Source organism: Microsporum canis, genomic scaffold, assembly GCF_000151145.1.
Source record: "Microsporum canis CBS 113480 supercont1.4 genomic scaffold, whole genome shotgun sequence".
NCBI classification, from domain to species: domain Eukaryota; kingdom Fungi; phylum Ascomycota; class Eurotiomycetes; order Onygenales; family Arthrodermataceae; genus Microsporum; species Microsporum canis.
Window position 1 is genome coordinate 1,227,060 of NW_003299166.1, and position 25,378 is coordinate 1,252,437.

Sequence of the window (25,378 nt, forward strand, 5' to 3'; positions counted from 1 at the left end):
AATGATTTCGTTGCTGGAACTTGTCCGGTTAAGGTCTGGCGTCCATACCTCGAAAAAAAAATAAAATAATAGATAGAACAAAGGCTCACAGTGAGCTAACAAATGTAATAACCCTTGATATGATCTGCTGCGACCCAAATATCAAAGGATCATTTACGGACAATGAGGAATATATTCCACAAAGAATGGGAGGGATAGAATCAAGTCGCGAAACGACAACAAATAACAGGTAAATTGGGCAGTGCTGCACTGCGCGCGAAGCGCTAACGAATGATCGAACAGAAAGAAAGCTGCAAGAGCAGGGTATCTCTGCAGCACAAGAGAAGAGATAGTGTTTGCAGGAGGAAGAAGAAGACTTTGTGGAGGAGTTGAAAGTCGATCGAGGTTTGAGGAGCAGGAGGAGAAGTTGATATAAAGCTGTTGACAAATAAAACGCAAGGACAATTTGTTGCTATGACAACAGCTTAGTAATAAACTCTGTCATGCGCTTAGTCACCCGGATCGGCGAAACTTTCCGGGGAAATTTTTATATCAAAAAAAAAAAAAGCTGAAAGAGATAAGAAAAAACAGACATCAAACACGGAGTTGGAGCGCAAGGAAAGAAGACGAGATGTTGTCGTCAAGGGTATCTGTTGGGCCACGGTCCATGTGTCTGTACTGCCAGTTCAAACGCGCGACTGTACCGCACATCACTGAGTCTCTGCAGCCACGGAGTCAGCTCTCCCGGCCAGCTTCAACAGCCCAAGCTCGACGAAAACCCTCCCGGATGAGGCTGTCCCCGAACGTAGGGAAGTCAGTGCTAGCCGATGGGAAGACGAAGAGGTCAGGTCGTTTCGAGAATAGCCCGTTTGGGGCGATGAACCAGACCAGCGTTCGTCTCCGGGATAACACTCGCTCCAGATCAGACGCCGAACTCAGACGAGCAGCCAAACCCCAGTTCAGGGAACAAGGTCAGGACAAGGAGAAGAGCGAGGAATCGTGGATGAAACCTCTGAAGATGCAGATTGCCCTTACCCCGGTTCCGTATAACCGACGCATGGCGATCAAGGAGAAGATTGCAGACATTACCTCATTCGACCAGTTTCCTCTTCTTGATGTGGTGCGTGAGGCGGTGTACAACAACGCGCTTGCTGGGATGGAGGACGTAACTCCTACACCTATACAGCGTGTGGCCATACCGGCATTGTTGGGCCACAATAACAAGATTCCCGATACCCCTCCAAAGGACGACCATGCGCCCAAGTACGACCAATTCCTACTCGCAGCAGAAACTGGCTCAGGAAAGACTCTCGCCTATCTTATTCCAGTTCTAGATGCTTTAAAACACGCTGAGGCCTTTCAGAAGGAGCAGGAAAAGATAGAGGCTGAAGAAAAGGCAAAGAGAGAGCAGGAAGAAAAGGAACGGAGGGAAAAGAACAACATATTTGAGTTGGAGTCCCCTGAACTTACAACACCAGATACATACCAGGATGTCGCAAAGCCAAAGGTTATAATTCTCGTTCCTACCTCTGAACTTGTCAACCAAGTCGGTCAGCTGGTTAAACAGCTATCCCACACTGTTAAATTCCGTTCCGCACTTCTCCATTCTTCCCAGACCCCACGCAGAATTCGAAATAGTTTATTCAGCCCCGCTGGATTAGATGTACTCATCAGTACCCCACATCTGGTCAGCTCAATTGCGGAGTCTAACCCTTACATTTTAAGCCGTGTCACTCATATCATCGCGGATGAGGCAGACTCTCTCTTTGATAGATCCTTCTCCCCAATCACCAACTCTATAATTGAAAGGGCTGCATCATCATTGAAGCAGCTCATTCTCTGTTCTGCCACGATTCCACGACACTTGGATAACCGTCTTCGTGAGCTTTACCCTGATATTAGAAGACTCGTTACTCCAAATCTCCACGCCATTCCCCGAAGAGTCCAACTTGGAGTGGTCGATGTTGACAAGGAACCCTACCATGGAAAAAAGTCTCTTGCTTGCGCCGACGTCATTTGGTCTCTTGGAAAGGCTGGAAGTAGTGATGAGGGCGACGCATTTGCACGTATTACCGGCACCCCAGAGACGAAACATATTATCGTTTTTGTAAACGAGCGTGAATCGGCTGAAGAAGTGGCTGGATTCCTCGCCTCAAAAGGAATCGATGCCGTGGCTTTGACTCGAGATACCCCTGAGAAGCGACAATCCGAGATCCTCAACGAATTCACCCAGGCAAAGCCACAGCTCTCAGAAAATGACAAGAAGTTGCTTATGAAGAGTAAGAAACTTGACGCAGGGGCAGTGCCCTTCATGAGAAGCGATGAACCCAAGAAACCCAGCTCAACAAAATTCCTGAGCAATACAAAAGTACTTGTCGTCACCGACCTGGGATCCCGAGGAATCGATACCGTAGCGGTTAGAAATGTGATTCTGTACGATGTCCCCCATTCGACTATCGACTTCATCCACCGTCTTGGTCGCCTGGGCCGTATGGGAAGGAGAGGAAGAGGCATCGTTCTCGTCAACAAGAAAGACAGAAAGGACGTGGTCAAGGGTGTTCGTGAAGCAATGTTTAGAGGACAAGCACTGATCTAAACAGGACAATCTCCGCCATTTCCCCTAAACATACGGGCCATCTTCTAATTTATTATTTGTATTATATATCATTTGTTAATATGGCATTGATCCCCTGGCGCTGGTTAAAACAAATACATTGTATGATAGTGGGCTCCTGGTTTGCGGCGTTATGAGTGAAATCGCTAATATTTGCTGGAATTTTGGACCATAGATACGCAATGGACATTAACTAATGATTTCTACAATATCTCATTTACTACTAAGTTTGTATATTTGATTATAACCTCGTGTCCCAATATTAGCTCTTGTAAACAAATATTTGACTAAATTTAATAACAAAACATAATATAACAAACGAGCTTGTAAGCCAACATTCCAGGGCCAAATAGTATCTCCGCCGTATTATGCTTTAATATACATTATCTTACAAGTACAAAAAGTGCTTCTGGTTCGCACTATACAAACAGCCCATCTAGCAAGCAAGGGCGTGTACCCGCCTCGCAGCCAAAATCTATGAAGAATAAAAGGAGAAAAGTCTTCAGGGTCTCACAGGAAATGAAGCACAACCCGATCTGTCCACATCAGTTATCCTTCAAAATCCCACTATCACAGCCATAGCAAGTCAACATCTTAGCCATGGGATCCGTGACATCTAGTTTATCAGAGTCTACAACCGGAAGGGGCCATTCACGCAGGCACAAGAGGCGTCACAGCAAGGGTGGTCGAAAACGACAATCAAGTAGCGGCAGTGAAGGCACTGCCCTGAATATGTTGCTCCTGGTCGCCTTGGAGTATATGAAGATAGAAATTGAAATCGCCAAGATACGGTTGTCAAGGGCAAAGAATGAGGAGTCGCATGCTGCTCGGGCCAGACGAAGAGAAAGAACTCCCGTGGCGCAGGAATCGAGAGGAAGGGAATGCAGTGAGTGAATTAAAGAGGCATTCCATAAATTGTATAAGCCCCGACTGACGAAAGATCTCAGGCGCAGGAGAATCTATGTCTATAGACGGTTTCCAAGATACCAGAAATTTTGATGGATTGCCCTACCATAATATTCCTGATCCTAGGGCCCAAATGACCATGCACGATCGTCATCGAATGTCAAGGAGGGGGCCGTGACACTAGCGCGCAAGCAACTTGACAAGGTCACACCAAACCAAGGAGATTTGGGCCTGATAGAATGGATAGTGCTGTTGTGTTGGCAATGTCTGTAACATTGCAGGACAGGGATGAGTATGCCGTTAGGTTTCAACACAACCCTATGATGCACTGCAGCATGAGTATGACCAAGAGCTGCCAGACGATGTTGCGGCTTCTTCCTTGGCTAATCTACTACTATCCATATTAGCATGGTCCAACGAATAAATATTGAAAGTGAAGCAATGAATCACAGAACATACGGATGCAAGTAAACAAACCTGCATTCTTCCCGCCACAAGCAAACACAGAAAGCAAACAAAGGTATAGCAGCAATATAAAAGATAGCAAATGAAGCTAGTAGGCATACCCGTAAAATAATCCTCTCACTTCTTCAACTGTTCAAATCACGACTCAACCGAAACTTGTTCAATGGGGATCTTTAACTGGTGGAGCAATTTTCGCGACTCCATGCACTCGGTGAAAGAGTCCGAAACGCAAACGGCTCGGAGACTTGCTTACTCGCCTCCTGAACTATGGTCCGGGAAAGACCGCATTGCATCTCGACGCCTTCGCTTTCGACGGGAAATGGCTCTCAAAAAAGCCCAGAAGGAGAACAGAAGTATTGTACCAGTGGTGATGAAATACCCTGAGGGTCCTTTTTGGCCATTTACCCTTCAGGAGAACGAGGAGGGTCTTAGAGAGTATAAACGTCAGCGAAAGTTGGAGATATTTATGGCTCGCCATCCCCACTTGCAGCTTTTTGCGGATGGAAATGATTCACTTTATGCATATAACCCTTCGAACGGCAGAAACATTCCCGGTGTATCGACGTATTGCCACATGACGGACGGAGAAAACAGCGTTTATTGAGGGTAATCTCAACATGTGAACATCACCTTAAGCACAGCTCTCCTCCAACCGCCGAGATGCTCTTCGGCTTGACCGCGTAACACGCCTTCCATCTCCAATCTCACTTGCGTCAGTTTCCGTCCTTGTCTCAGAAACATCTGGCGTTGTGCTCACGGTGCTGACACCAAGACCCCGACCACGACGATCAAGTCGTGACTCATCATCATTCGTCAGGAACCGATGAATAGTACGATGATCCATCACCCGTTCTTCCGTATCACGTCGACCCTCTTTATCGGTTTTGGGCCATCGATATCCATATAATTTAGAATGCCTTTCACAGCGTGGACATTCTTTTCTTGTAAAATATGCTTCCCCTTGCACAAACCAGTCACTGCACGTTTGGCATTCAACCCATCGGTCGCAACGCTGGACTAGTAAAACCGTTGTCTTCGTGTAATCACCTGGGACGCGAACTTTAAAGATAGGCGGTTCTTCAACGACCGGTAATGGAAGGCCACGTTTTCTATACCGTCGTTTAGGTCTAGGAAGAGCCTCCTTTGTAGCTTCTGAATCAATCGGTTCGGATATCGTGGACAAATCTGATGAATCCGTTTCTTCTGTATCTCCAACAATGATCTGAGGAAACGGGAGCTTGCTTTTTTGTAATTCAGTTGCTTTCTCGCTCATATCCGGGCCCTTCGTAATGAGCCCCGTTGTCCCTGGAGCAGGTGTTGTTTGAATATCAGACTCAAGACAAGATGTTGCAGCAGTTGATCCCGATGACTGTCCACTGCTGTTTTCAATGGAAGTATCTCTAGAATCTCGACCAATTGCTGCTGGCTCTTCATCATCAACCGGGGTATCAGTTGTATCGCACCCATTCTGATGATTATCGCTTCCAGGAAGATTGGAATCATTAGGTAATTCCACGTTATCGGCAGAAGAACATCCGTCTAATACTGATGAAGGAGATCCGGATTTTACCTCTGGATCTGCCTCCATGGTATCATCTACAGATTCCTGTAGCCTCAGGTTCGATGACTTACGTTCTACTTTCCTTCTCTTCCCAAGAAAGCCATCTGAAGTGTCCGAGTCATGTTCCAAGTCGTGCTTCTCGCTTCCATTTAAGGGGCTAGGCGAGTTCTCAGATCCATCAGAAAAAGCAGAGGAGCTGTTCACCCAGTTATTCACACGCGAAGGAGTTGGCGATGACCAGCCGTTACGCTGAGCTATCTCACAACTATGGCATAGACATTCACAGTTATCCTCGCCGAAGTAGCTATCGCCGTATGAGACCGTTATCTCATCTCCAACCTCGATATCCCGGGTGGCAACTACTTCCATACTTTCGAAACCCCTCGTGACCAGCTTCGCATTGGCATTACAATCATGATTTGCAAATCTCGCAGGGCCCAAAAACAGCGATGCAGTCTTCTTCCTAGTCGACATAACGATGCTGAAATCGCGTTTTGTAAGGTCGAGATCAGTCTCCTCTTCCTTCGTGATCGAAACAAGCGTCCCGCTCAAATATTTTACCGGGTGTCCGGCAGATATGAACTTCCTGGCAGCCACTGCCGCCTCATGCGTCAAAATCGTATACCGATTCGTCGTCGTAACCTCGAACGGGCAATCCGGGAGATATATTGAGATGTATTTGCGCAAATGCCGACGAAACCATTCCTTTTCTCGCGCAGAACGGAGTCTATCGGTAAATTTCTTGAGACCTGGAAGCGCTAGAAATTCCTTCTCCGCTTTTGACGCGTCCTTTGCAACGATTACATCGTGGAGAAGGATAGATGTAACATTCTCCTCATTGATGCCTCTGACAGGGAAATATTTAGTTCTATTCTTACGGATAGTTGTCCAAAAATAAGCCTATACCATGGGACGATTAGAATCGGCTTCCATTGACTTGTATGGGTGGAATGAACGTAGCACTTACATGGTCCACGAGGGTGTCCGTCAAGATATCATCATAAGTCGCGAGTTGAGAGAGGGTTAATCTCTCCCTCTTCTCGACCGTAGGCGTGCGTGGCATCGTTATAGATTGTATGTCATCACGAAATCACAGTCATGAAGCCATAAAAAAGGGGTTTCATAAAATATCTCATCAACAGGAGAGCCGTAAAGGAGGACAAATCACGACCTCCCGTATGCTGCGTTTCACTAGCATTGGCACAGGAGACTCATACAAGTTCAGAATCCCTCTTCAACCAGCACGAATCCTCCTCCGTCAAAATGCAGGGAGGATTGCGCGCTCGATGTAAACGCCAGCCTTTCGCGCGCTCGGTTTTTTTTTGTTCTTCGCAGGAGTCGCATGTAAGATCGAGCGTATGCTTAGTAAGCAATAATTTAGTACTTCTTGACAGAGCGAAGCGAAGTCTATTGTATTCTAAAAGGTGATTGGTTGAATCCTGAGCATTTTACTGGATACTTGTAACCTTGCATGACTAGTGCCTTGGCAGCTTAGTCATCTTACCACATCAAAATATTTATGGAGAATGACTCTACTGCTTAGTCATATTATCACGTGACATTCCCTTCTGAATGCTGAATATCTATAGTCTTCGCTCCATTGCTTAGAGATAGCTCTGCTAGCTATAGGAGAAAGCTTGAGCTTTTGACTTGCCTAGTACAAAATTAAGCTGAATCGACTTCTACTATAAAGACTAGACTTTAGTATAAGGCTCTCTGGAGATATAAGGTCTAGAGAGACCTCTGGTATAAAAGAAAGTTAGTAGTAAGTCTCTACTTTAATGTATCTATATTATCTTTTATCTATACCCTTATACTATCAAGTCGTAGCCTCTCCCAAGCCCCAGCAAGGGAAAAACTAACCTTGGAAACAAGGGTCCTGACAGTAAATATTAAAAATTAAGCCCCCATGGAGGGGAAAAAGCTCACCCATCACCCCATGGGGCCCCCAACACAAGCCTAATTAATACGCTCAAAATCTGGGCTGCGAGGGCACACTAGATAAATATAGTGTGCACTAGAAATGCCCAACATTGTTGTCTGAAATAAGAGTGAATGGATGATCTCAATTAGGTGCCACTGAATCAGCGGGAAGTGCCCTTTCGATCCATTGCCAAAGTCGCTTATCCGCAACAAAAGTGGTGCTCAGGTTTGCTGCCAAATTTACCTTCCTAGCCACCGCATGGCGGTCCAAGCCCATGCTAGAGAAGTAGTCCTTTTCGTGCCGCTCGACGTCGGTTGCTGTCTCGTCATCAGCAGAAAGGATATTTCGCATATCTGTAACAGCTGGCTGATTATATTGTTCGTTGAACGCATGCAATAGGAGGGTAGATTGCGGGCCATTCGCCAATGTATAGAGCTCCGCTAATAAATGGTAATCCTGTAAAGAATCCATGTTGACCAAACGCATGAAAAGCCAAATCATCCTACTTTTTTCCCAAGATCCAAGACAAGACTGACTAGTGAAGCCAGATCTGAATGCGGAAGTCAACGAGAGCTCCCACTCATCCCTTGGGTGGGGTAGGCCTGGTGTGGCTAGGAGAAGGTTTATCGGTACAGTGGAGGCGAATGCCCAATCAATAATGCAAGTTATATTGCATTCGTCGTCGATGAAGATGTTGTTCGCACTTAGATCAGGGTGGTAGAGAGCAAATCTTCCATTATGATGATTGTTGCATTCCTCAAGGTCGTTCGTGAGTCTTGGTATCATTTTCTCGAGAAACTGCCCTGCAACAAAGTAATCCAACCTATTCCCGCTATTCTCTATTCGGGAGCCTAGCGTTACAAAATCGTTCCACCGACCTGTTGCCGCTAGGTAGCTAGCATAGCAGTCGTACTCCTTGGGGACCGGCACAGGAGCAAATAGAGCGTGATACCCCAGTGGCAGATGTTGTATATGCCCAAAGTATACTGAAAGTAAGGCCCTGTAGTACTCACTCTCCTCGCTGAAAGGCCCTCGACAGATCCCTTGCAGTTCGTACCGGTTATGGAAGAGGAAGCTAGGCAGTAGACATGATTTCACCCTGAAGCACCCTTCCTCTTCGAACAGGGAACCTATTTTATCAAATCGAAGATGTGATAGCTGATCCATGAGTTTACCCAACTGGACCATGACCTTTTGCTTCTGCTCGGCCGTTAGTAGTCGGCTTGAACTGCCGTGCTTGATCGGTATTTCCTTTGGCTTTGGAAGTCAGTCCGATGTAGAAAGGGAATGGCCATTTGCTCTGCTCATTAAAATATAAGGAACACCGAGTTCATTGTTCTTAGAGGAACTTTGTAACAGTCAGTATATTAGCTAGCTTAGCATATAACTACATAACACGACTTACCTGTAATGATACACATCCGGAACGGGAATAGAGCTGTTCTGCTTGATATACCTGAGCGTGGCTACTTCGCTGACAAGCACTGCTCCCGCCGTCGTCTCGTTTAGGGCATAGCTCGTACGCGGCGATCGAAGGAGCCATTCCACGCCGTCATCGAACGAGAGTACGACCGCCCAATTGAAACAACCGGCCAACGGTGTCTGGGAAGGATCATATGTACAGGTTGTGTTTCGTAGCCTCTTAGCTAGCCGAATGAGTGCGGGCACGTTGAGTCTACCATGCAAAGACAAATCCCTCGGTGGCTGATGGGACATCTTGCCCATGCTAGTTAGATGTGAGGAAGTTTGCAAATCGAGAATCTGTATATAGCAGCGAGGAACGCGCTACTTACTACTTCTTAACGGCCAAAGCTCTGCTCGTGTCGGAACAACGTATTTGAGGTTCCGAAAAAAACCCTATTTTCCCCGATGGTATCAAGCAGCAAAAGAAGAAGAAACGGACAAAACGGCAGACGGTTAAGCCATGAAGCAAAGATGATACAACTAAAGGTAAGCTTGCTATGTCTCTGCTATCCAGGGTATACGATATGCTAACTCCGTGGCCAGACACTCCTCAATTGTATCGACAACTCCGGCGCTGCCGTCGTCGAATGCGCCCAAGTGCTTAAGAAATCAAAGACGGGGAAAATAGGTTCGTCGAGACCTTTGATACATACCTAAACAGCTGCTGATTTTGGCTGTTATTTCACGATTGAAGGTGACCGGATTGTCGTCGTCGTCCAGAAACAGCGTAACTTCGGTTCGGATGGCAACGCATCCACGTCCATTGCCAACAAGGTCAAACGAGGAGATGTCCGTCATGCAGTGATCGTCAGGACAAAGAAGGAGGTCCGGCGACCAGATGGAAGCTATGTCAAGTTCGACGACAACGCCTGTGTCTTGATAAACAAGTCCGGAGACCCGATCGGATCAAGATTGAACGGTAAGCTTGGATGCTATGTTGTGAATATGGTCAGTGACTAACAGGTCATGAATAGGCATCGTTGGAGCGGAACTACGAAATAAAAAATGGTCGAAAATATTGTCATTAGCGCCGATGCATTTGTAATATTATTGTTGTTTGTATTATACTCAATCTCTTTTGAATGATGGCGTCACTTATAGCATCAGTATTGTATCATTAAATTCTTTCACTAGACAAATTCACCAATACGCTTCCATTTCCCTTCCATGATAAAGTAACAAATCTCCGCAAACTCCTAATAATAAAAATGGTAGATGTATGGTTTAGGTGCGTCGTCAGTTTCAAGGCATCGTAGGCTAAATAGGGTGGTGATATCGAGTCGAAAAGCCTGTAGGTAAAAAGGGCAGGGAATATCGCAAAATCTTCAAACGAACACCTTTCCGCAAGTGCAGCAAACATAGTATAGTTTCTGAAATAAGCACGAGTCAGAACAGAGCATGGCAAACAAACAGCAAACACATCAATCATGTATCTCACCATCCCCGTCTCCGCAGATCGCTGTTGCGACTGGAAGAATACAGCTTCATTCTCACCACAACTGGGGCAAATTTTATTAGATCGAGGAAGCTAGATAGATGTGCGGTTCTCGTTAGCCAAATGTTTCACCAAGTCCAAAGACCGTTCATAAGGTGCTGCTCTGCTTCGGCTGCGCGGGTTTCTCCCAGGTCATATAATCTGCCAAATCTCCACAAGAGTCACAGCATATCAAGTCGCCACAGAGAAGGCAGAGTGGGAGACCAACTGTTGGATCATTTCCGATGTCCTGTGTTACACCTGCTGTATCGCCGACCTGGCTGTGGAGTTTGTTCTGGAAGACACAGTATGATGTAGCTGGCTCTGCGACATGGCAAGTTCGGCATGCGAAAACCAGAGAGTTCGTCGCTCGATCTTCTTTCGGATATAGCAAGTTGGAACTAGATAAAATATACATGTTAGCTTGTCTTCGTTCTCTTTTCGAGGTATGACTCTGGGGGGGTTACATACCACTCGCGACAGAATTTAAAGTGGATTTGATCTGTTCCTTGTTGTTGCTGGGTAGAGCCGCCCTGAGGAGCTGGAGAGGCAGACATGGTGGTATTTATGATGACGGTATTCGACGTTCAATATGCGATAATGTGGTGTGTTTGGGGGAAACAAAGATGAAGAAGATGCGCTTTATATATTCTACAAAATGCCGACCTTCAACTTTTAACTTTCCGAACTTTTGGTGAATGGTTGATGACTAAGCACCCTATTCTAAGCCCTCTATATAAACGTGAATGAATATACAGAGTACGCGAGATCTCATACAAGGTATCAGTCACTTTGGCTGTTCCAGTTCACTGCATCTAAGCCTTTCTGCTCTCTGGATCCCCTCATGATGCGCGTCCTCGTCCGAAACTTCACCGGCCAGCCATTCATGGCGATATATGTCTTTTTCGTTCGCAGAAAACCCTTTAGGCCGTAACCAGCCAAAGATATTTCGCGTTGCGTCCCCTGACACGATCTCTTCATCCTTAAGCGCCTCATAACCGATATGGATATCAAGTACCGCATGTGGTAGAGTTTGGAAAACCGGAGTAAGCCCTCCATTAGGTACGTAGTGAATGGCACTGCCTTCTTTGCAAGCCCACCTCCATTCCACGTATCTAAAGCCACCTTCAAATTCATCAGCATAAGAGCGGACACGCTCATTAGCGTCTTCAAGGGCTGTTTGTCCAAAGGGTGCCCACTGGCATGTTGGCCATCGATCATGGTATTTTTCTTGCAGAATATATAACAACCGGCACTCATTTGCCCGTGATATATATCCCATCATAGTTGAAGGCTTAGATAAAGGCTCCTGTAAAAAAGACTGGATCGTTCCAGTCCACATGGCTGCATGGAGATCAACTGGAATTAGGCCAGATCGTCCATCTCGTAATATATCGTCATACAGTCCCGTTATAATCCCACCTAGCCATAGGAAAGCGAGAGGCGAAGATCTTTTCGCCATAATATATATGAGATGAGTAGCATTAACAGAGTCGAGGACGGCAAAGATAGCATGTAGCCATGAGCTTGCTAGATTGCAGGTTACACCGGGATCATAGAAGACACTCGATAGCAAGGACTTTAATCCTCCAGTATTGCAGCTTAAAACTAGAATTTTATCGAGATTCGTAGTCGTATATATCCACTTATTGTCAGCTTGTGTACTTTGTTGAAGCCCAGCATTGCGTCCATACCTGAGCTTTGGTAACGGTAGGCGAACCTGACGTCCCCTGGAACTTAACAGAGGAAGCATTAGGGTAACAGACAGTGCTGTATAACTCTGGTCAGTAATTCCGTGAAGGTCACAGTACTCTGAAAGGTAACAAAGAGCAGCCGTGGGCGATATAGCGCTGGCTTGCTGCATGGGATCTTCATGACATGAGAGCCTATATTTTAAGGATGTCTTCAGTGCTATTGACCATGGAGACTTATACTTCGCCTTATCCGAGCTAATATAAGCCCGCCAGCCCTCTGGGGCTAGAACAGCAGCCCACCATCTGGTGGCACCGTTATCGATATTGCCAACATCCACTAAAATGGCATCCTGATCGCTCTCGTCCCTGGCTACCTGATCGCTACTGTACTCAACAACGGATCCAGGCATCAGCTCTGCCCAGCGAGCCGAAAGAATATAAGCCCATGCGAGTACAAGTATAGAAATATGATTCTCCTCATGATTAAACCAAGTCCGATAATCCAAGTCACGGTCAGCCAGCGTAAGCTTAGTAGGCCAAGCTGTCGAAACTAGAATATCGATATTCTTCTCAATATAGGAGAGCCCTTGGGAGCCTTGTGTTGCCCAAACGGAAGTCCCCGTTGCATATAACCCTCCATATCGTTCTTTTATATCCAAGCCCAAGGGGAAGCATGGTATATGTGCAATTGTCTTTTCAAATTCGAAGCAGCTTTCAGGCAGAGCAGTCGCTTTCACAACATTATCAGCGAGACTTGACCAAGTACGAAAGCCTCGCTCGAATATACCCCTGCGCGCTGTGATGTTTGGGCGTACGGCGTCCTCCATTTAGACTCATTCAACCTCTGTTTCGAGGAATTATAAACATTATATGAGTTTCTGTCGTCTTCAGTGTATCCTGTCCGCACAACCTTTACCTTTAACATCTCTCTACATAAATGTTCAAATTGACCTCGATTTGATTTCGTAAAATTTCATTTGGCGCTGAAAATAAAATACGCTGCTTACTCAGCAACGGCCCCCGCATTTCTGTCGCCCGCAAAGAAATATCGAGACATTCGACAACAAATACAAGGAGCATCCAGGTAAAAAAGGGCGGGCATTAAATAGATATATACAGCATGGTGAGCTTGCTTTCCAGGTACAAGGAGCAAGACGGATGACTGACAGACGACACAGGCAGAAACAGGACTCCCCTCCGGCTGGGAGGTACGGCACTCTAACTCTAAGAACCTCCCATACTACTTCAACTCGATCTCAAAGGAATCACGATGGGAGCCGCCAGCGAACACCGACACAGAGAAGCTGAAGACCTACATGGCCACTAATCACAGTGCGCCGGCAGCTGATCGCTATGGAGCCGGTGGTCGAGCCGAAGGCAAGATCCGTGCAAGCCACCTGCTCATCAAGCACCGTGAGAGCAGACGACCAAGCAGCTGGCGGGAGTCAGAGATCACAAGGTCGAAGAGTGAGGCAATTGAGATATTGCGTGGTCACCAGAAGCGTATCGAGGCTGGTGAAGCTTCTTTGGGTGATATTGCAACCTCGGAGTCTGACTGCAGCAGTGCAAGGAAGAGGGGCGATTTGTGGGTTTTCTGAATAAGTTATAAGCACAGTATGTCTTGCTGACTACTTTGGTATACAGGGGATTCTTTGGCCGAGGCGAGATGCAGGCTGAGTTCGAGCAGGCTGCTTTTGCCTTGAAGGTCGGCCAAGTCAGTGATATCGTGGAGACGGCGTCAGGGGTTCACTTGATCGAACGGTATGCGACCCTTTTCGTGTCATTGTACTCGTTGCTAACGGTTATACAGCGTCCAATAATTTATATTTCTCTTGTCCCGCCTCTGATTCTTTGATGTATTATGATTGTAAAAGCTACATGAACCCGTTCCATCACTCTATACAACATCTTCCCTTACCACCATACCTCAACCTTTTGACCTTCGTTTAACCTGATTATCCATACGTTGATAATCGGTGGTCTTTCCTTTTTTTGGCGCACCCCTCTTCTGTGATGGAAAATGTTTGGTTCCTGTCGCCAAAAATTGTTCGGCAACTCGATGTTCGATGTAAGGAGTTCACTCTTTGCTTCGACATAATAATAATATACATTGGACATTAACTATCACCTTCTATATCCTCTGCTCCTTCACTGGAACACACTTGAATTGCTGCAAGCTACAATCCTATGGGGGAAACCGGTGATGGAATAAGCTCTTCACCAACTTTGGTAGAACCAGACCCAAACTTCCCGGGCGTTATAACCATAAATACCATGCTTTCTCCTTCCCTTCTCCTTCATCTCCTTTTATATTCTGTTCTTTCTCATATCATCATGTTTACAGTATATGTTCGGCCTTGATTTGTTCTACATCTCGTTTCCAGAGTGCCCCCTTTTTCCTTATTGGTGTACATTTATGTCTATATACTTGTACACAAACGACATGAGCCACCTCTGTGGTCTTAAGAAGACCTCAAAAGGAGCCCCTGTCTGCTTCGGGCTGCGTCTACGCCGTGCTGGAGCCCTCGTTGCTTTACTTTCATTCACACCCCGTATATACTCCATCATCCGGGCCATCTTTACACTACTAGAGGGTCGATATCACATTGATAACCTCAACCGGAGCTTGTAAGGAGCAGGGAGTTACCTTCATTTGGAGCTCCTTTATATCATATTATCTTAAGAACCTGCTGGCTGTTGTTCTGATAGTCTTATCCTGTTCTTCTCTTCACTTCTTCACAACACTTAGTTTATCAACAACTTAGACAACCTTTATGATATCCTCCCTTCAACACCTTTTACTTTGGCCACTATCTTCTTCTTCTTCTTCTATCTTCTATCAAGCAGCTGTTCACAGGGCTCATCATGTCGTTGGACCCAAGAAACCTGTCCATCGCCTCAGCCCGGCCCACGCCATCTGAGCTCATCCCTTATCGCCCTCACCCTCCTAGAGCCATAGATGCTCTTCACTACGTGTTTGACAAGAGAAAGACTTCATTTCCTCGAGAACTCACTATGGCCCTCCCCGAAGACGTCCATCATGCCGCTAACATCGTCCGCCATAAAGCAGACGCGGCACTCAAGGGTTTCCTCTACCTCGAAAAGAAGCACAAGGAGCGCTTCTACTATCTCTGCCCACTCAAGCCATCTATTCGCGCCATTCGACACATCAACTCAATCGACAGACTCTTTTCTTGGAAAACCAGAAAGGACTTCACTGCTGTCTCGGCCAAAATTCCTACCTGCGTCGTGAGCTTCCATGTCGAAGAAGCGGCTTATGCAGAGTTCACCGCTGCCTACAACAAATTTCGTCAAGGATACTTAGAGGGACCGTTTCGTACTTGGTTAAACGCGGATACTTACTTGCGCAACCTGGTCGATGACTCTGGCATGCCTATGTATACTCGGCTCCAGTTCCTGGAGTGGTGGAACGGGTATCGAGACGAGATGCGGATCTGGGAGGATAAGGTTGACTCCCTCGTCTTGCCTAGCTGGAAGACTATTGTTGCTGAGCTGGCGCATACAATAGAAGAACGCCTGGATCTTACCCAGGAATGGGAACGTTGGGTTTGATAAAATGGTTTTTTGAACCCTTTTTTACGTGGTGTGGCTGGAGTTGAACATCAGTGGGAGGGTTGGAGCATTGACGGGCTGGAGCATTGGTCGGTTGGAGCATTGGCTGGTTAGAGCATTGGTTTGCTGAAGAAATGGCTGCCTTTTATTTGATTTTCGTTTTCTTTTGCGTATCACTCCCATGTCTCGCGACGGTTTAATCATGACATCACTTTGGTGGCCTTGATAGTACTTGACAAGTCCACCCCTGAATTATTCTACGTTCCAGCAACCATGAAGCATTACTTTCGACACCATTCAGGTATAGGGGAATTCAAACCACATCCAATACTAAGTATTTCCTCTAGTCAAGTTTCATTTCAATGCTAGCTGTCCAGGCGATATTGCGGAAAAATATGTGAGCCTTGATTATCACAGGTAGTACGGGTATTTATTCGAATTGTTACATATTTGGGAGAAAGAAAGAAAATAGTCCAGGCAGATCACTAAAGGTCAGATAGGCTGGTTGATAGTCGTTCAAGCCTGGATGTGATCGCGTCAATAACAGCGGATCTATATAGCAAGAGTGGTTAGCAATTGATATTAGAACGTAGTTGAAGGTTTGTATTATTAAAAAAAAAGGAGAGACAAAACATACTCTCGTTCAACCATGTTCATGGCATCCGCAACCTTGGCCTTTTGTAGCCTCTGTGGCACCATAGGCTGTGTAGAGTTAGGAGTGGAAGGAGTGGAGTCAGCAACGTCTGGGATGTTTTTCATCTCAGACAGAAGTTTCTTGGCCAGTGTTGTTGCCTATAATCTTGCATCAGTAAGAGTCTTACGAGGGCTATATAGTTGTCGCAGCATACCGTTTCAAGTCTTTCTTTTAAATCACCCTTGGACTTTCCGTCGTTTTCACCAAGGGATATTGATAGGGTATCAACTTCCTTCATCCATACTTTTTCTTTTTCACTAATCGGTCGTCCTCCAGCCTTGATGATCTTTAATCGAATATTGTTGTACCGCTCGACAAGCTCCTTCTGTCTTGACTGAGCAGCGGTCAGTCTCGAATTTAAGGCCTGTCCACGATCAACTGGAGCCCTCTTTACAGTTCCTCTAACAGTGCCATTTGAGACATCATTTATCCTCTCCCCTATCTCGATGAGCTGAGTCAACTGACCGCGCATCTCGCCTTGTAACCGTTCACAGCGGCGGAAAAGGTCGGAAGCTGCAACTTCTAATGAATGGGTGTATGTGCTCAAGATCCTATGGGCTGAAGTGAAGAGTTCTAGAGTTGACGGTGATAGACGGACGGGCTCTTTAAGAGTGTGTCGATGCCCATGAGGGACAAAATCTGCAACAAACGAAACGAGGGGAGAGGGAGAGTAGAGAATGGACGGAACCTGATATGTTGGGCGTGTATGAGCTGGTATAGGTGCATGGCTATCCGGTGTCTCGGAATCTGAAGCCTCCTTTGATGCTAAGAACTCTTCGTATTCAGGAGAGTCAAGCAGGACCGCACAAGGTCTAGATGGTGAGAATGTGAGTAGTAGATACCCTACGTCATAGTCGAAAATGGCTAAGCAGCCAGCCAAATGTTCCTCCTTGCCGTTTGGAGCTAGTTCTGATGGGGGCAATTGAAGCATCTGCTCGCGTGCAGCAATCTCTCCGTTGCATATAATGTTGATGCGGAATGCTGATCCAGAGGTGTCTTCAGACCTTAGCTCAGGTTCCACACGATGAACCCAGGAAGACAACGAGAAGAAGTGAACAGCCCTGGCGGTCGTCACAAAAAAGTCGTATCGCGATCCAATATCTTCTGAGAACATGGGCCACATGTTGGACTGTCTATCCCTGGCTCGGACTGTTTCTAGAGATTCTAGAAGTAACAGGTCAGATGGCTCAGACATTGGTGTACTAAAGGTATTTTTGCAAGTTCCTGGAAGCCATTGGCCTTTCACCCCATCCACTTCAAGGCACACATGAAGAGTTCCGGTAGAGGTTAGAAGGCAGATGATTGTACCTGATAGCCCGCTATGGGCGATTTCACTAAGTAGCTCAGGTTCATCTTCTCCTGCCATCAGGTCATCAATGTCCGCCCTGGAAGCAATGACGAAGACATCAGTGATATCAATATCGTCCTCAAGTTCCTCGCAATCAAACAAGAAAGGCCCCTGGAGTCGTGGTATAGGGCTCAGATTGGTTGGACGGGCTCGGATTTCAGTAAACATAGATTCCTCTTCTATCAGAAGCGCATCCTGGTTATCAATTTCCTTAAGCCATTCATACTGTTGCTGGGTTGCTTTGAGCTCGTCATCCGTCTCCAGCGACTCCTCCTGTGCGACAGCGAGCTCTCGAACGATAGAGGAAGTCAAGGATGGAATTGTAACTGGCGATGCTTGCCACCTTGAAGGCAAAAGCGGGCAAAGGGCATAAACGTCGCCTGTCCGCATGGCAACCCATAGTGTCATAGATGCCCACGCATCTTCTTCTTCGTACCCATGACCGCCAAATCTAGCAGCAGCAACTTCCATATCAAAGGAGTCTGCTGAAAATCCCTTATTCTGACCGAAGCTCAAAGGTGAAAAGTCTTGGTCCATGGAAGTTCCATCAACTAGTTTCTTCAAGTCAATTGCAAGCGTTGGTCTGTCAAATGACCATTGATTCTTGCGATCAATCTCCCATAGCCGTACAGCTGAATCAGAGGTAACCGTAACTATACAACCACAGTTGGTATCAGATATTCCCAGGGGGTGCCAGAGGATAGCCATGACTGGTGATTCGGGGATGACATGGGTCGTAGGTCCTAGCTGGAATGTCTTTACGCGAATTGGGGAGTAATCTGGCCCAGAAAGGTGCGAAGAATCCGGCAGTACCGCAATATGGACTGTATGAGTTGTTGTAATGGCAAGAAAAGCTCCGTTGGGGGATATGGCAAGTTGCTCGATATTGCCGTATACTGGGGTAGTCAGGATCTATAGAACACAAATGTTAGCATATTAGGCGATTCGAAGAAATAAATGGCAAACATACCCTGTAATATGAGCCCTTTGAGCCATCATCGACTTCTTGTTCCTCCGATTCCTCTCTCGTTGTATTGCGATCCAAACTGCCCTTGCCTCCCTTTCCTATCCTGTTGGCCTGTCCGCTCCGGCTGCCACGACCAGACTCTTCTCTCTTCTGTTTCACGCCTTTCCTCCATTCATCTTTCAGTCTCGCAAGGTCTGCCCATCTGATCTGATTATCAACAACAGTAAAGACTTCCGTACCCCTACGAGCAAGAGTTCGAACCGGTCGTGGCTTCTGGGTAGCGTCATTAATGATTTTCTGCGCATCGCGAATCGACGACGACTTGTCATTTGCATCAGGGCAGAAGAGATCGACGCCCGGTGAGGGTCTGGATAACCATGGAGGAGAGTAATCCACGATTCGCGGCATGTTGGTGTCGGGTATTGGAAGATGTCTCTCGCGACCAAATGGGTAAAGAGAAAGGGTGAAAAGGAAGGTTCACGGGTTTCTTATAGCGCAGCAACCCTCATTCTTGGAATAATATATTATAAATTAGTATGCTCCTCCTCCTCTGCAAGCTGGCTTGTCGCATAAATAAATTGTTTTTCTTCCAAGTTAAAAACTGCTGAGGTTTTGACAACCGCGCGCCAAGCCTCAAGCTCTTTATTTAGCGCTTCAACTTTCGAAGAGCTTCAAGAGAGGAAGAAGAGCAACCCCATCCTTTCATCACCATCAACAGGAGTTGAGAATGGCGACCACGGCTCGATCCACGGTGGAAAGGCTGGACAGGCCTAGCACCTATTTCAACAACAAGGTATGCACTTCGGCTAGTCCGTTATTGAAGACTTCTCTAACTTGATGAAATACAGAACAAACGCCGGAAGTCGTACCATGATCGTGGAGATCGCGAGGAAGATAAGATTCAGGGAGATTTCGACGTCTCTCTGAAGGAGGCTACCACTTTATATGTTGGAAACCTGTACGTTGTGGCCGGACGATAGCTCTGGGCGCGTTCTAACAGCATGAGTAGGTCATTTTACACGACTGAAGAGCAGATACACGAGCTATTCGCAAAGTACGTCACCAGTCCTACTAGCGGACATAACATCTGCTAATTCCTTTAGATGCGGAGAGATAAAGCGCCTGGTAATGGGCCTGGATCGATTCCAGAAAACACCATGCGGTTTCTGCTTTGTTGAGTATTACACACACCAAGACGCTTTGGACTGTATGAAGTATATTGGGGGAACGAAGTTAGATGAGAGAATTATTCGAACTGATTTGGATCCTGGATTTCAGGAAGGAAGACAGTATGGGTATGCTATGGCTTGTATTACCACAAAACTTTTTAAGAGACAGAGCTGACCAGGCCTTCATTAGACGTGGTAAATCTGGGGGGCAAGTCCGTGACGAGTTTAGAGATGAATTCGATCCCGGCAGAGGCGGATATGGACGCGGTTTGGCAGATGATAATTGAGTGGAGGTATATACAAGTTGGTAGGTTGGGTGAATTTACACCCGTACGCGATCTTCTATCAGATACCCAAGAACACAACCAAAAAAAAAAAAGATCAAAATGAAAAGAAAAGTCAACAAAAAATTTATATATATATACTGTCTATCGAACGACCACTTCTGCCTTCTGTAACTTCGCTACTGACTCACTAACCTGAGTGAGCCACCACATATGAATTCTGGCATCATCAGTCAACTCCGGATGAAAACTGGTACCAAAAACGTTACCCTGTTTCACGGCCACGATATCACCAGCCTCCTGTGGGTCACCGTTACCGTCAACCTTGGCCGGTAGTTTGCCCAGGACCTCAACCTTTCCCGCCATGACTTCCCGAGCAAGTGCACTCTCTGGCCGTACTGATGGCGCCACGACGGCCCCGTCTCTTGCAAATTCCTCGTCTTGAATGCCTTCCTTGGGCGAAAGAACTTTCTCGACCACGGGAGCCCTTATAAACACTGCTCGGAATGGACCGGAATCACCCGGCAGGAAAGGTAGATCCAATGGCGCATAAAAGCTCTCCATCTGTCTCCCGAAATGGTTCCTGTTAACGCGAACGTCCAGCCCACCGATGAGCTCTTGACCACCTCGCTTCGTCCGGTTTGCTGATTCAGCGAGCAGGATTAGGCCTGCGCAGGTACCCCAGGTGGGCTTCCTATGGAGTCTACATGCGCTCCCGTTAATATCACTGACAATTCGACGTTTGCGCGCCACAACCGGAAAACCTACTTTACAAATTCTCTCAGCGGCTCAAGAAGGTTCGAACGAGCAGCCACCAGGGCCATAGCGGTGCTCTCGCCTCCTGGTATAATGAGCCCGTCACATCTCGCCAGCTCGGCCGGCGTGCGAACTTCGACGAACTCCCATTGCTGTTTGGTCATAGACTTGTTGCCCCTCAGCTTGGCCGCGGCAACCCGGAGAAGCTGTATGTGCTCGTGAAAAGCGCCCTGCAGGGCGAGGACACCCACTGTGATAGTCATTGCATTATTTTCTGTTCTGTCCGTTTATCAACTTCTTCTTCTCTTCTTCTCTTCCTCTGAGTCAAAAAATAAAAAGAATAAAAAACACCGTTAACTGCTTAGTAATCCGGGTCTTTCGGTGATAAGTTTATCCGCTCCCTCGGGCCGAAGTTGAGACTTTTGATTGAAAAATATGCAAAGTAAATGAAAATATTGATTAAATATAGAGCAAAATATTGAGCAGGAGGATAAAATAGATGGATATAACATTGCTATGGCGATTATACGCGGAAGACAGGGTACTACGGATGTTTGGTGGGGGAGGGCCAGTTGGTATGTGTTTCTCCATACGAGAATGCCAGGGATATATTGACATTGAAAAGCAGAGAAACTCCATGATATTTTACTGGACATATATTGACCAAGTATCAGCATGACGATAGCCATGAAAGATACGCTGTCCGAATATTTATATTGTTATATATATGGAAAACCGTTGGAAGCGGACATCCAACACAGATCGACGCAGAGACCGGGTTGTGATTAGCTTGTTGTTTTGACCGGGTGACTATTTAAAGAGTGACCACCAGGGTCAGTCAGGCCTTCACAATGTCAACCTCTCTTCAAACGGTAAAGACGGCATGATGCAGTTCTTCCTCATCGCTGCCCTGATCGCATGTATCAGTTCTGCCTATGCCCGTGATTTTCACCCCGAGATCACTCCAGCACCGAGGGCAGAAGACGTGCATAAGCGCCAGGTCGACGAGCGCTTTATAGGCTGGTACTCAGAAGGCACTGAATGTACGCTCCCTATTCTATGATATATTAGCTTATAGTCGTCTGACCTGACCTGAATAATCAAGGGCGCTCCTATGGCTGTGCGTTAGGGGAGTACTATGCTGTCAGTTCACAGATAGGCGCCTGCTGCCCCACCGGCTTGTCCTACTGCGATCCTCCGGTAGCATGTGAGGGGAACAAAGCCGTTTACTCTGACAGTGACATGGCCGACTGGTAATATTATTTTGTTTATATTCAGTATCTAAAATACCTGGCCCTGCTAATCAGAAAACTAAAGTGGATCGAGTGTATGCGATACCCTCACCATATTCGACTCTAGAAATGTTGCGGCCACGGGGATCCATAGTCTAGTCGGGTGCTTTAGTTCTCCGGACTTTTACCACTACCCTGGGACTTATTACAGGGCGACTTTTGCTCTTGTGACGACTACATCTGAGAAATTAAAGACTCCCACAGCGCCGGTGACGGCTACCAAGACCGTCACGCAAACCCCTACCACGACCGTCACGCAGACCCCTACCGAGGGGCTGGGGGTGAGATTATGGGATAAGGGGATGTGGACGAGACTCTGCTTCATCCCATTACTTGCTGTGTTCTTTGGTTTCGTGCTTTAGGAGCAGCTCGTAAATGTGTTATGCTAATGGCCTAGTTATGAATATATTATTGATAAAACCTTGAGTCCTATAATTAAATATACGCTGCAGAGTAGAAAAAGTGTCTTATCTACTTAATTAAGATATCGAGAAATTCTGAGTATGTCAAATTATAGGCAGGTTGGTAGCAAAGTTGATATCAGGCTGAATATTTTCTGGCTGCACCACAACATCCAGCGAATTATATACCCTGGGCCGACCTTGGGGATTCCGTGCAAACCAACATCAGGGAGAGCCGCTTGAAAACAAAATATAGGGAGAGCATCAGATTGATATCAGAATGACATCTCAAACACTCGATCCGTCTCATCTTACAAGATGGTACATCGACATGAGCAAATGGACACAATCCACCACCTCGCTTCCTCTTATCGACAGCCTACAACCAGCCGAGCAGAAGAAGATCAAGGCCTTCTATCATGTTGCAGACCAGCATATGTCTCTAGCCTCCAGCCTGCTGAAGTATCTATACATCCATCGCACCGCCAGAGTGCCCTGGAACCAGGTCATCATCAGTCGCACGCCCAAACCCCACTGCAGGCCGTGCTATATCCCGCTTAAGGACAACGATGAGTCGCTGCGTCTCGAATTCAACGTCAGCCACCAGGCTTCCATCGTAGCGCTGGCGGGATGCATGTATCGTGCTGACGTCGAGACTGAAGCAAATGACAAGCAAAAGCTTGACCCGTCTTCGCGCGGTGATAAGGGGCCGCCTCAGGTCGGGGTTGATATTACTTGTACCGATGAGCGGGAGAGACGGAATCCGGCGTTGATGCCCAGTACAGACAGAGAATTCTGTGAATTCGTGGATATATTCACAGAGGCGTTTTCGGCTCGAGAGCTGCAGATTATCAAGTCTGGCGCTGGTGCTGGTGATAGATCTATACGGTACCGCACCCGTTTATTCTACACCTACTGGGCCCTGAAAGAGGCTTATATAAAGATGGTTGGAGAAGGGCTGTTGGCAAGCTGGTTGCAAAAACTGGAATTCACCAATGTCGTCCCTCCCGAGCCTGAAGATGGGCCGGTCTGGGGCAAGCCTTTGCAGGGGATTGAGGTCCGGTTGAAAGGGGAGCTGGTTGATAATGTGAGGATGGAGGTTGTTGCGTTTGGAGAGCGATATATTCTTGCAACGGCCACGAGGGGGCCAGGGTTCGGCAATGCTGCTGCCTTTGAATACATGGGATGAATTTAAGTCTATTGATATCGAGAAGGACGTTGGGGCCCTTGTGCTCGGGGAGAGTGTGAGTGTCTTTGATGAAGTTATTTACTATATAACGAGATTAGTATATATATAAGGGCATTTATTGTATGTAAGCAGGGGCCATAATTCATGATCTATCAAAATCCTTCTAATGATACAAGCTACCCATACTCCTGATGCAAATGCTTGAGGTAACGGCTTGAAAAGCCCATCGCCCTATGGCAATTCCCTAGTGAATCCAAGGACAATAATACAACGCCTTGCCTCTGTAAGACTTCGGGACGACCCAGTTCGTGTGTTAATAAGTATATCCTTCGAGCTATGTGTTCCATTCGTGAGGATTCTAGTTTTTGTTTCAGCACCATAATCAGAGCTATAGTGACGGTATAATGTAGGCAAGTCGCTATATCTCAACGGCGGTGGAGCGGCTTGCCCGAGATGCCTCCATGGCGACCTGTGTGCTAGTGATATCTTTGACCTTTCTCATCCTGTCCATCTCGACCATGGAATCCAGCATGGACTGCCTTGTGCTTTGGGTCAAGGAGTCAACGTCGGCAGCTGTAAGGCCCTTGGTGCTAATTGGAGGAAGCACTATACTGGCAGTCAGCTAGTATGCATTAACGAAAACAAAAGATGAAACTCACCCTTGACCTTGATAGCTCCTGAAGTAAACCGCATCTTCTTCACATCGAGAACATGCGAGTAATTCTCCGCCACGATAGGCACGATATCCGCCTCTGCCTTAACAGCTAAATGGAACGCTCCCTTCTTAAACGGCAGCATTGTCGGCTCCCGCGCATAACTCCTTGTGCCCTCAGGGAAAATAATAACACTTTGTCCCTTCGTCTTCATCAAGTTGGCCGCATTATCAAACGCCTTGAAGGCAGTCTCCCTGTTCGCACGATCGATAAACACCGTCCCCGAAAGCGTCATGAACCATCCTAGCAGCGGTACGCGGGAAAGAGACCTCTTTGCCGTCACGGCAGAGTACTGAGGCAGCACGGCACCGAGAAGCAGCACGTCCAGCTCCGTCTGGTGGTTTGCGAGAAAGACCGCGGGCCTGGTAGAGAGGTATTGCTGGCCCTGTATGACGTCGAAGTGCACGCCGGTGGCCAGCCACATGGACCACTTGAATGCTCTGGCGACTGTCCACTGCGAGATCTGGCCGTAGCCAGCTAGACGCAGGCATATCGAGGCGAGGACGCCGTAGGCGGCGCAGAAGACGAGGGAGGCATATGCGGCGAGACAGCGGGCGAAGAAGCCTGCGCGGGGCACCTTTATAGAGAGGCCAAAGAGGCCCAGCGTGAGGGCGGCGTAGGACGTAAGGCCCGACAGGATGTAGGAGAAGATGGCCATGGTAGTGCGGTCGTAGATGGTTTATTCTCTTCGTCTTCTTTTCGTTCTCGACATGCGCGGGAAGTAGATTTTTTTTTTTCCTTTTTTTCTTTTTATTATTATTATTATTATTTTACACCAGAACTTCAGGGGGTTTGATGGCTTAAAAAATGGGCCATCTCCCCAACAAGATCTAGTCTAAGTAAATACCGAGGATGAATTGATATCTTCATATGAGATGTATTTACTGTATGTTTAAAGGGGTAGAAGTTGT

The 25,378-nt window shown here is 46.9% G+C and overlaps 16 protein-coding genes across 16 annotated transcripts; 9 read left to right on the forward strand and 7 right to left on the reverse strand.

Moving 5' to 3' along the window:
• Positions 1-610: 610 nt before the first annotated feature.
• Positions 611-2,575, forward strand: MCYG_04457 (ATP-dependent RNA helicase mrh4; the record flags this gene model as incomplete). The annotated part of the gene is made up of 1 exon (XM_002846674.1): positions 611-2,575. One exon carries the CDS (start codon positions 611-613, stop codon positions 2,573-2,575), a length of 1,965 nt encoding a protein of 654 aa, XP_002846720.1.
• A 618-nt stretch (positions 2,576-3,193) lies between these two features.
• On the forward strand, positions 3,194-3,677 carry MCYG_04458 (uncharacterized protein; the record flags this gene model as incomplete). Its single annotated transcript, XM_002846675.1, has 2 exons — positions 3,194-3,479; positions 3,547-3,677. The coding sequence occupies 2 exons, from the start codon at positions 3,194-3,196 to the stop codon at positions 3,675-3,677; spliced, it is 417 nt and encodes a 138-aa protein (XP_002846721.1).
• A 489-nt stretch (positions 3,678-4,166) lies between these two features.
• On the forward strand, positions 4,167-4,568 carry MCYG_04459 (uncharacterized protein; the record flags this gene model as incomplete). Its single annotated transcript, XM_002846676.1, has 1 exon — positions 4,167-4,568. One exon carries the CDS (start codon positions 4,167-4,169, stop codon positions 4,566-4,568), a length of 402 nt encoding a protein of 133 aa, XP_002846722.1.
• A 27-nt stretch (positions 4,569-4,595) lies between these two features.
• MCYG_04460 (histone-lysine N-methyltransferase set9) lies at positions 4,596-6,588 on the reverse strand (the record flags this gene model as incomplete). The annotated part of the gene is made up of 3 exons (XM_002846677.1): positions 4,596-5,560; positions 5,597-6,425; positions 6,493-6,588. The coding sequence occupies 3 exons, from the start codon at positions 6,586-6,588 to the stop codon at positions 4,596-4,598; spliced, it is 1,890 nt and encodes a 629-aa protein (XP_002846723.1).
• A 1,002-nt stretch (positions 6,589-7,590) lies between these two features.
• On the reverse strand, positions 7,591-9,165 carry MCYG_04461 (conserved hypothetical protein; the record flags this gene model as incomplete). Its single annotated transcript, XM_002846678.1, has 3 exons — positions 7,591-8,706; positions 8,773-8,797; positions 8,855-9,165. The coding sequence occupies 3 exons, from the start codon at positions 9,163-9,165 to the stop codon at positions 7,591-7,593; spliced, it is 1,452 nt and encodes a 483-aa protein (XP_002846724.1).
• Positions 9,166-9,384: 219 nt separating this feature from the next.
• MCYG_04462 (mitochondrial 54S ribosomal protein YmL38/YmL34) lies at positions 9,385-9,958 on the forward strand (the record flags this gene model as incomplete). Its single annotated transcript, XM_002846679.1, has 4 exons — positions 9,385-9,399; positions 9,457-9,541; positions 9,608-9,832; positions 9,888-9,958. The coding sequence occupies 4 exons, from the start codon at positions 9,385-9,387 to the stop codon at positions 9,956-9,958; spliced, it is 396 nt and encodes a 131-aa protein (XP_002846725.1).
• A 538-nt stretch (positions 9,959-10,496) lies between these two features.
• Positions 10,497-10,944, reverse strand: MCYG_04463 (conserved hypothetical protein; the record flags this gene model as incomplete). The annotated part of the gene is made up of 2 exons (XM_002846680.1): positions 10,497-10,788; positions 10,859-10,944. 2 exons carry the CDS (start codon positions 10,942-10,944, stop codon positions 10,497-10,499), a joined length of 378 nt encoding a protein of 125 aa, XP_002846726.1.
• A 230-nt stretch (positions 10,945-11,174) lies between these two features.
• On the reverse strand, positions 11,175-12,908 carry MCYG_04464 (conserved hypothetical protein; the record flags this gene model as incomplete). Its single annotated transcript, XM_002846681.1, has 1 exon — positions 11,175-12,908. One exon carries the CDS (start codon positions 12,906-12,908, stop codon positions 11,175-11,177), a length of 1,734 nt encoding a protein of 577 aa, XP_002846727.1.
• Positions 12,909-13,239: 331 nt separating this feature from the next.
• Positions 13,240-14,031, forward strand: MCYG_04465 (peptidyl-prolyl cis-trans isomerase ssp-1; the record flags this gene model as incomplete). Its single annotated transcript, XM_002846682.1, has 4 exons — positions 13,240-13,384; positions 13,426-13,666; positions 13,726-13,920; positions 13,956-14,031. The coding sequence occupies 4 exons, from the start codon at positions 13,240-13,242 to the stop codon at positions 14,029-14,031; spliced, it is 657 nt and encodes a 218-aa protein (XP_002846728.1).
• Positions 14,032-14,946: 915 nt separating this feature from the next.
• Positions 14,947-15,654, forward strand: MCYG_04466 (conserved hypothetical protein; the record flags this gene model as incomplete). Its single annotated transcript, XM_002846683.1, has 1 exon — positions 14,947-15,654. The coding sequence occupies one exon, from the start codon at positions 14,947-14,949 to the stop codon at positions 15,652-15,654; it is 708 nt and encodes a 235-aa protein (XP_002846729.1).
• Positions 15,655-16,139: 485 nt separating this feature from the next.
• MCYG_04467 (conserved hypothetical protein) lies at positions 16,140-19,071 on the reverse strand (the record flags this gene model as incomplete). Its single annotated transcript, XM_002846684.1, has 4 exons — positions 16,140-16,206; positions 16,292-16,446; positions 16,503-18,608; positions 18,667-19,071. The coding sequence occupies 4 exons, from the start codon at positions 19,069-19,071 to the stop codon at positions 16,140-16,142; spliced, it is 2,733 nt and encodes a 910-aa protein (XP_002846730.1).
• A 319-nt stretch (positions 19,072-19,390) lies between these two features.
• Positions 19,391-20,119, forward strand: MCYG_04468 (nuclear cap binding protein subunit 2; the record flags this gene model as incomplete). Its single annotated transcript, XM_002846685.1, has 5 exons — positions 19,391-19,456; positions 19,512-19,621; positions 19,673-19,717; positions 19,767-19,958; positions 19,996-20,119. 5 exons carry the CDS (start codon positions 19,391-19,393, stop codon positions 20,117-20,119), a joined length of 537 nt encoding a protein of 178 aa, XP_002846731.1.
• Positions 20,120-20,260: 141 nt separating this feature from the next.
• Positions 20,261-21,135, reverse strand: MCYG_04469 (glutamine amidotransferase subunit pdxT; the record flags this gene model as incomplete). Its single annotated transcript, XM_002846686.1, has 2 exons — positions 20,261-20,819; positions 20,885-21,135. 2 exons carry the CDS (start codon positions 21,133-21,135, stop codon positions 20,261-20,263), a joined length of 810 nt encoding a protein of 269 aa, XP_002846732.1.
• Positions 21,136-21,758: 623 nt separating this feature from the next.
• Positions 21,759-22,526, forward strand: MCYG_04470 (uncharacterized protein; the record flags this gene model as incomplete). The annotated part of the gene is made up of 3 exons (XM_002846687.1): positions 21,759-21,915; positions 21,978-22,125; positions 22,190-22,526. 3 exons carry the CDS (start codon positions 21,759-21,761, stop codon positions 22,524-22,526), a joined length of 642 nt encoding a protein of 213 aa, XP_002846733.1.
• Positions 22,527-22,845: 319 nt separating this feature from the next.
• Positions 22,846-23,972, forward strand: MCYG_04471 (4'-phosphopantetheinyl transferase NpgA; the record flags this gene model as incomplete). Its single annotated transcript, XM_002846688.1, has 3 exons — positions 22,846-23,652; positions 23,717-23,809; positions 23,931-23,972. 3 exons carry the CDS (start codon positions 22,846-22,848, stop codon positions 23,970-23,972), a joined length of 942 nt encoding a protein of 313 aa, XP_002846734.1.
• Positions 23,973-24,172: 200 nt separating this feature from the next.
• Positions 24,173-25,138, reverse strand: MCYG_04472 (1-acyl-sn-glycerol-3-phosphate acyltransferase beta; the record flags this gene model as incomplete). Its single annotated transcript, XM_002846689.1, has 2 exons — positions 24,173-24,360; positions 24,414-25,138. 2 exons carry the CDS (start codon positions 25,123-25,125, stop codon positions 24,173-24,175), a joined length of 900 nt encoding a protein of 299 aa, XP_002846735.1.
• Between the last annotated feature and the right edge of the window lie 240 nt (positions 25,139-25,378).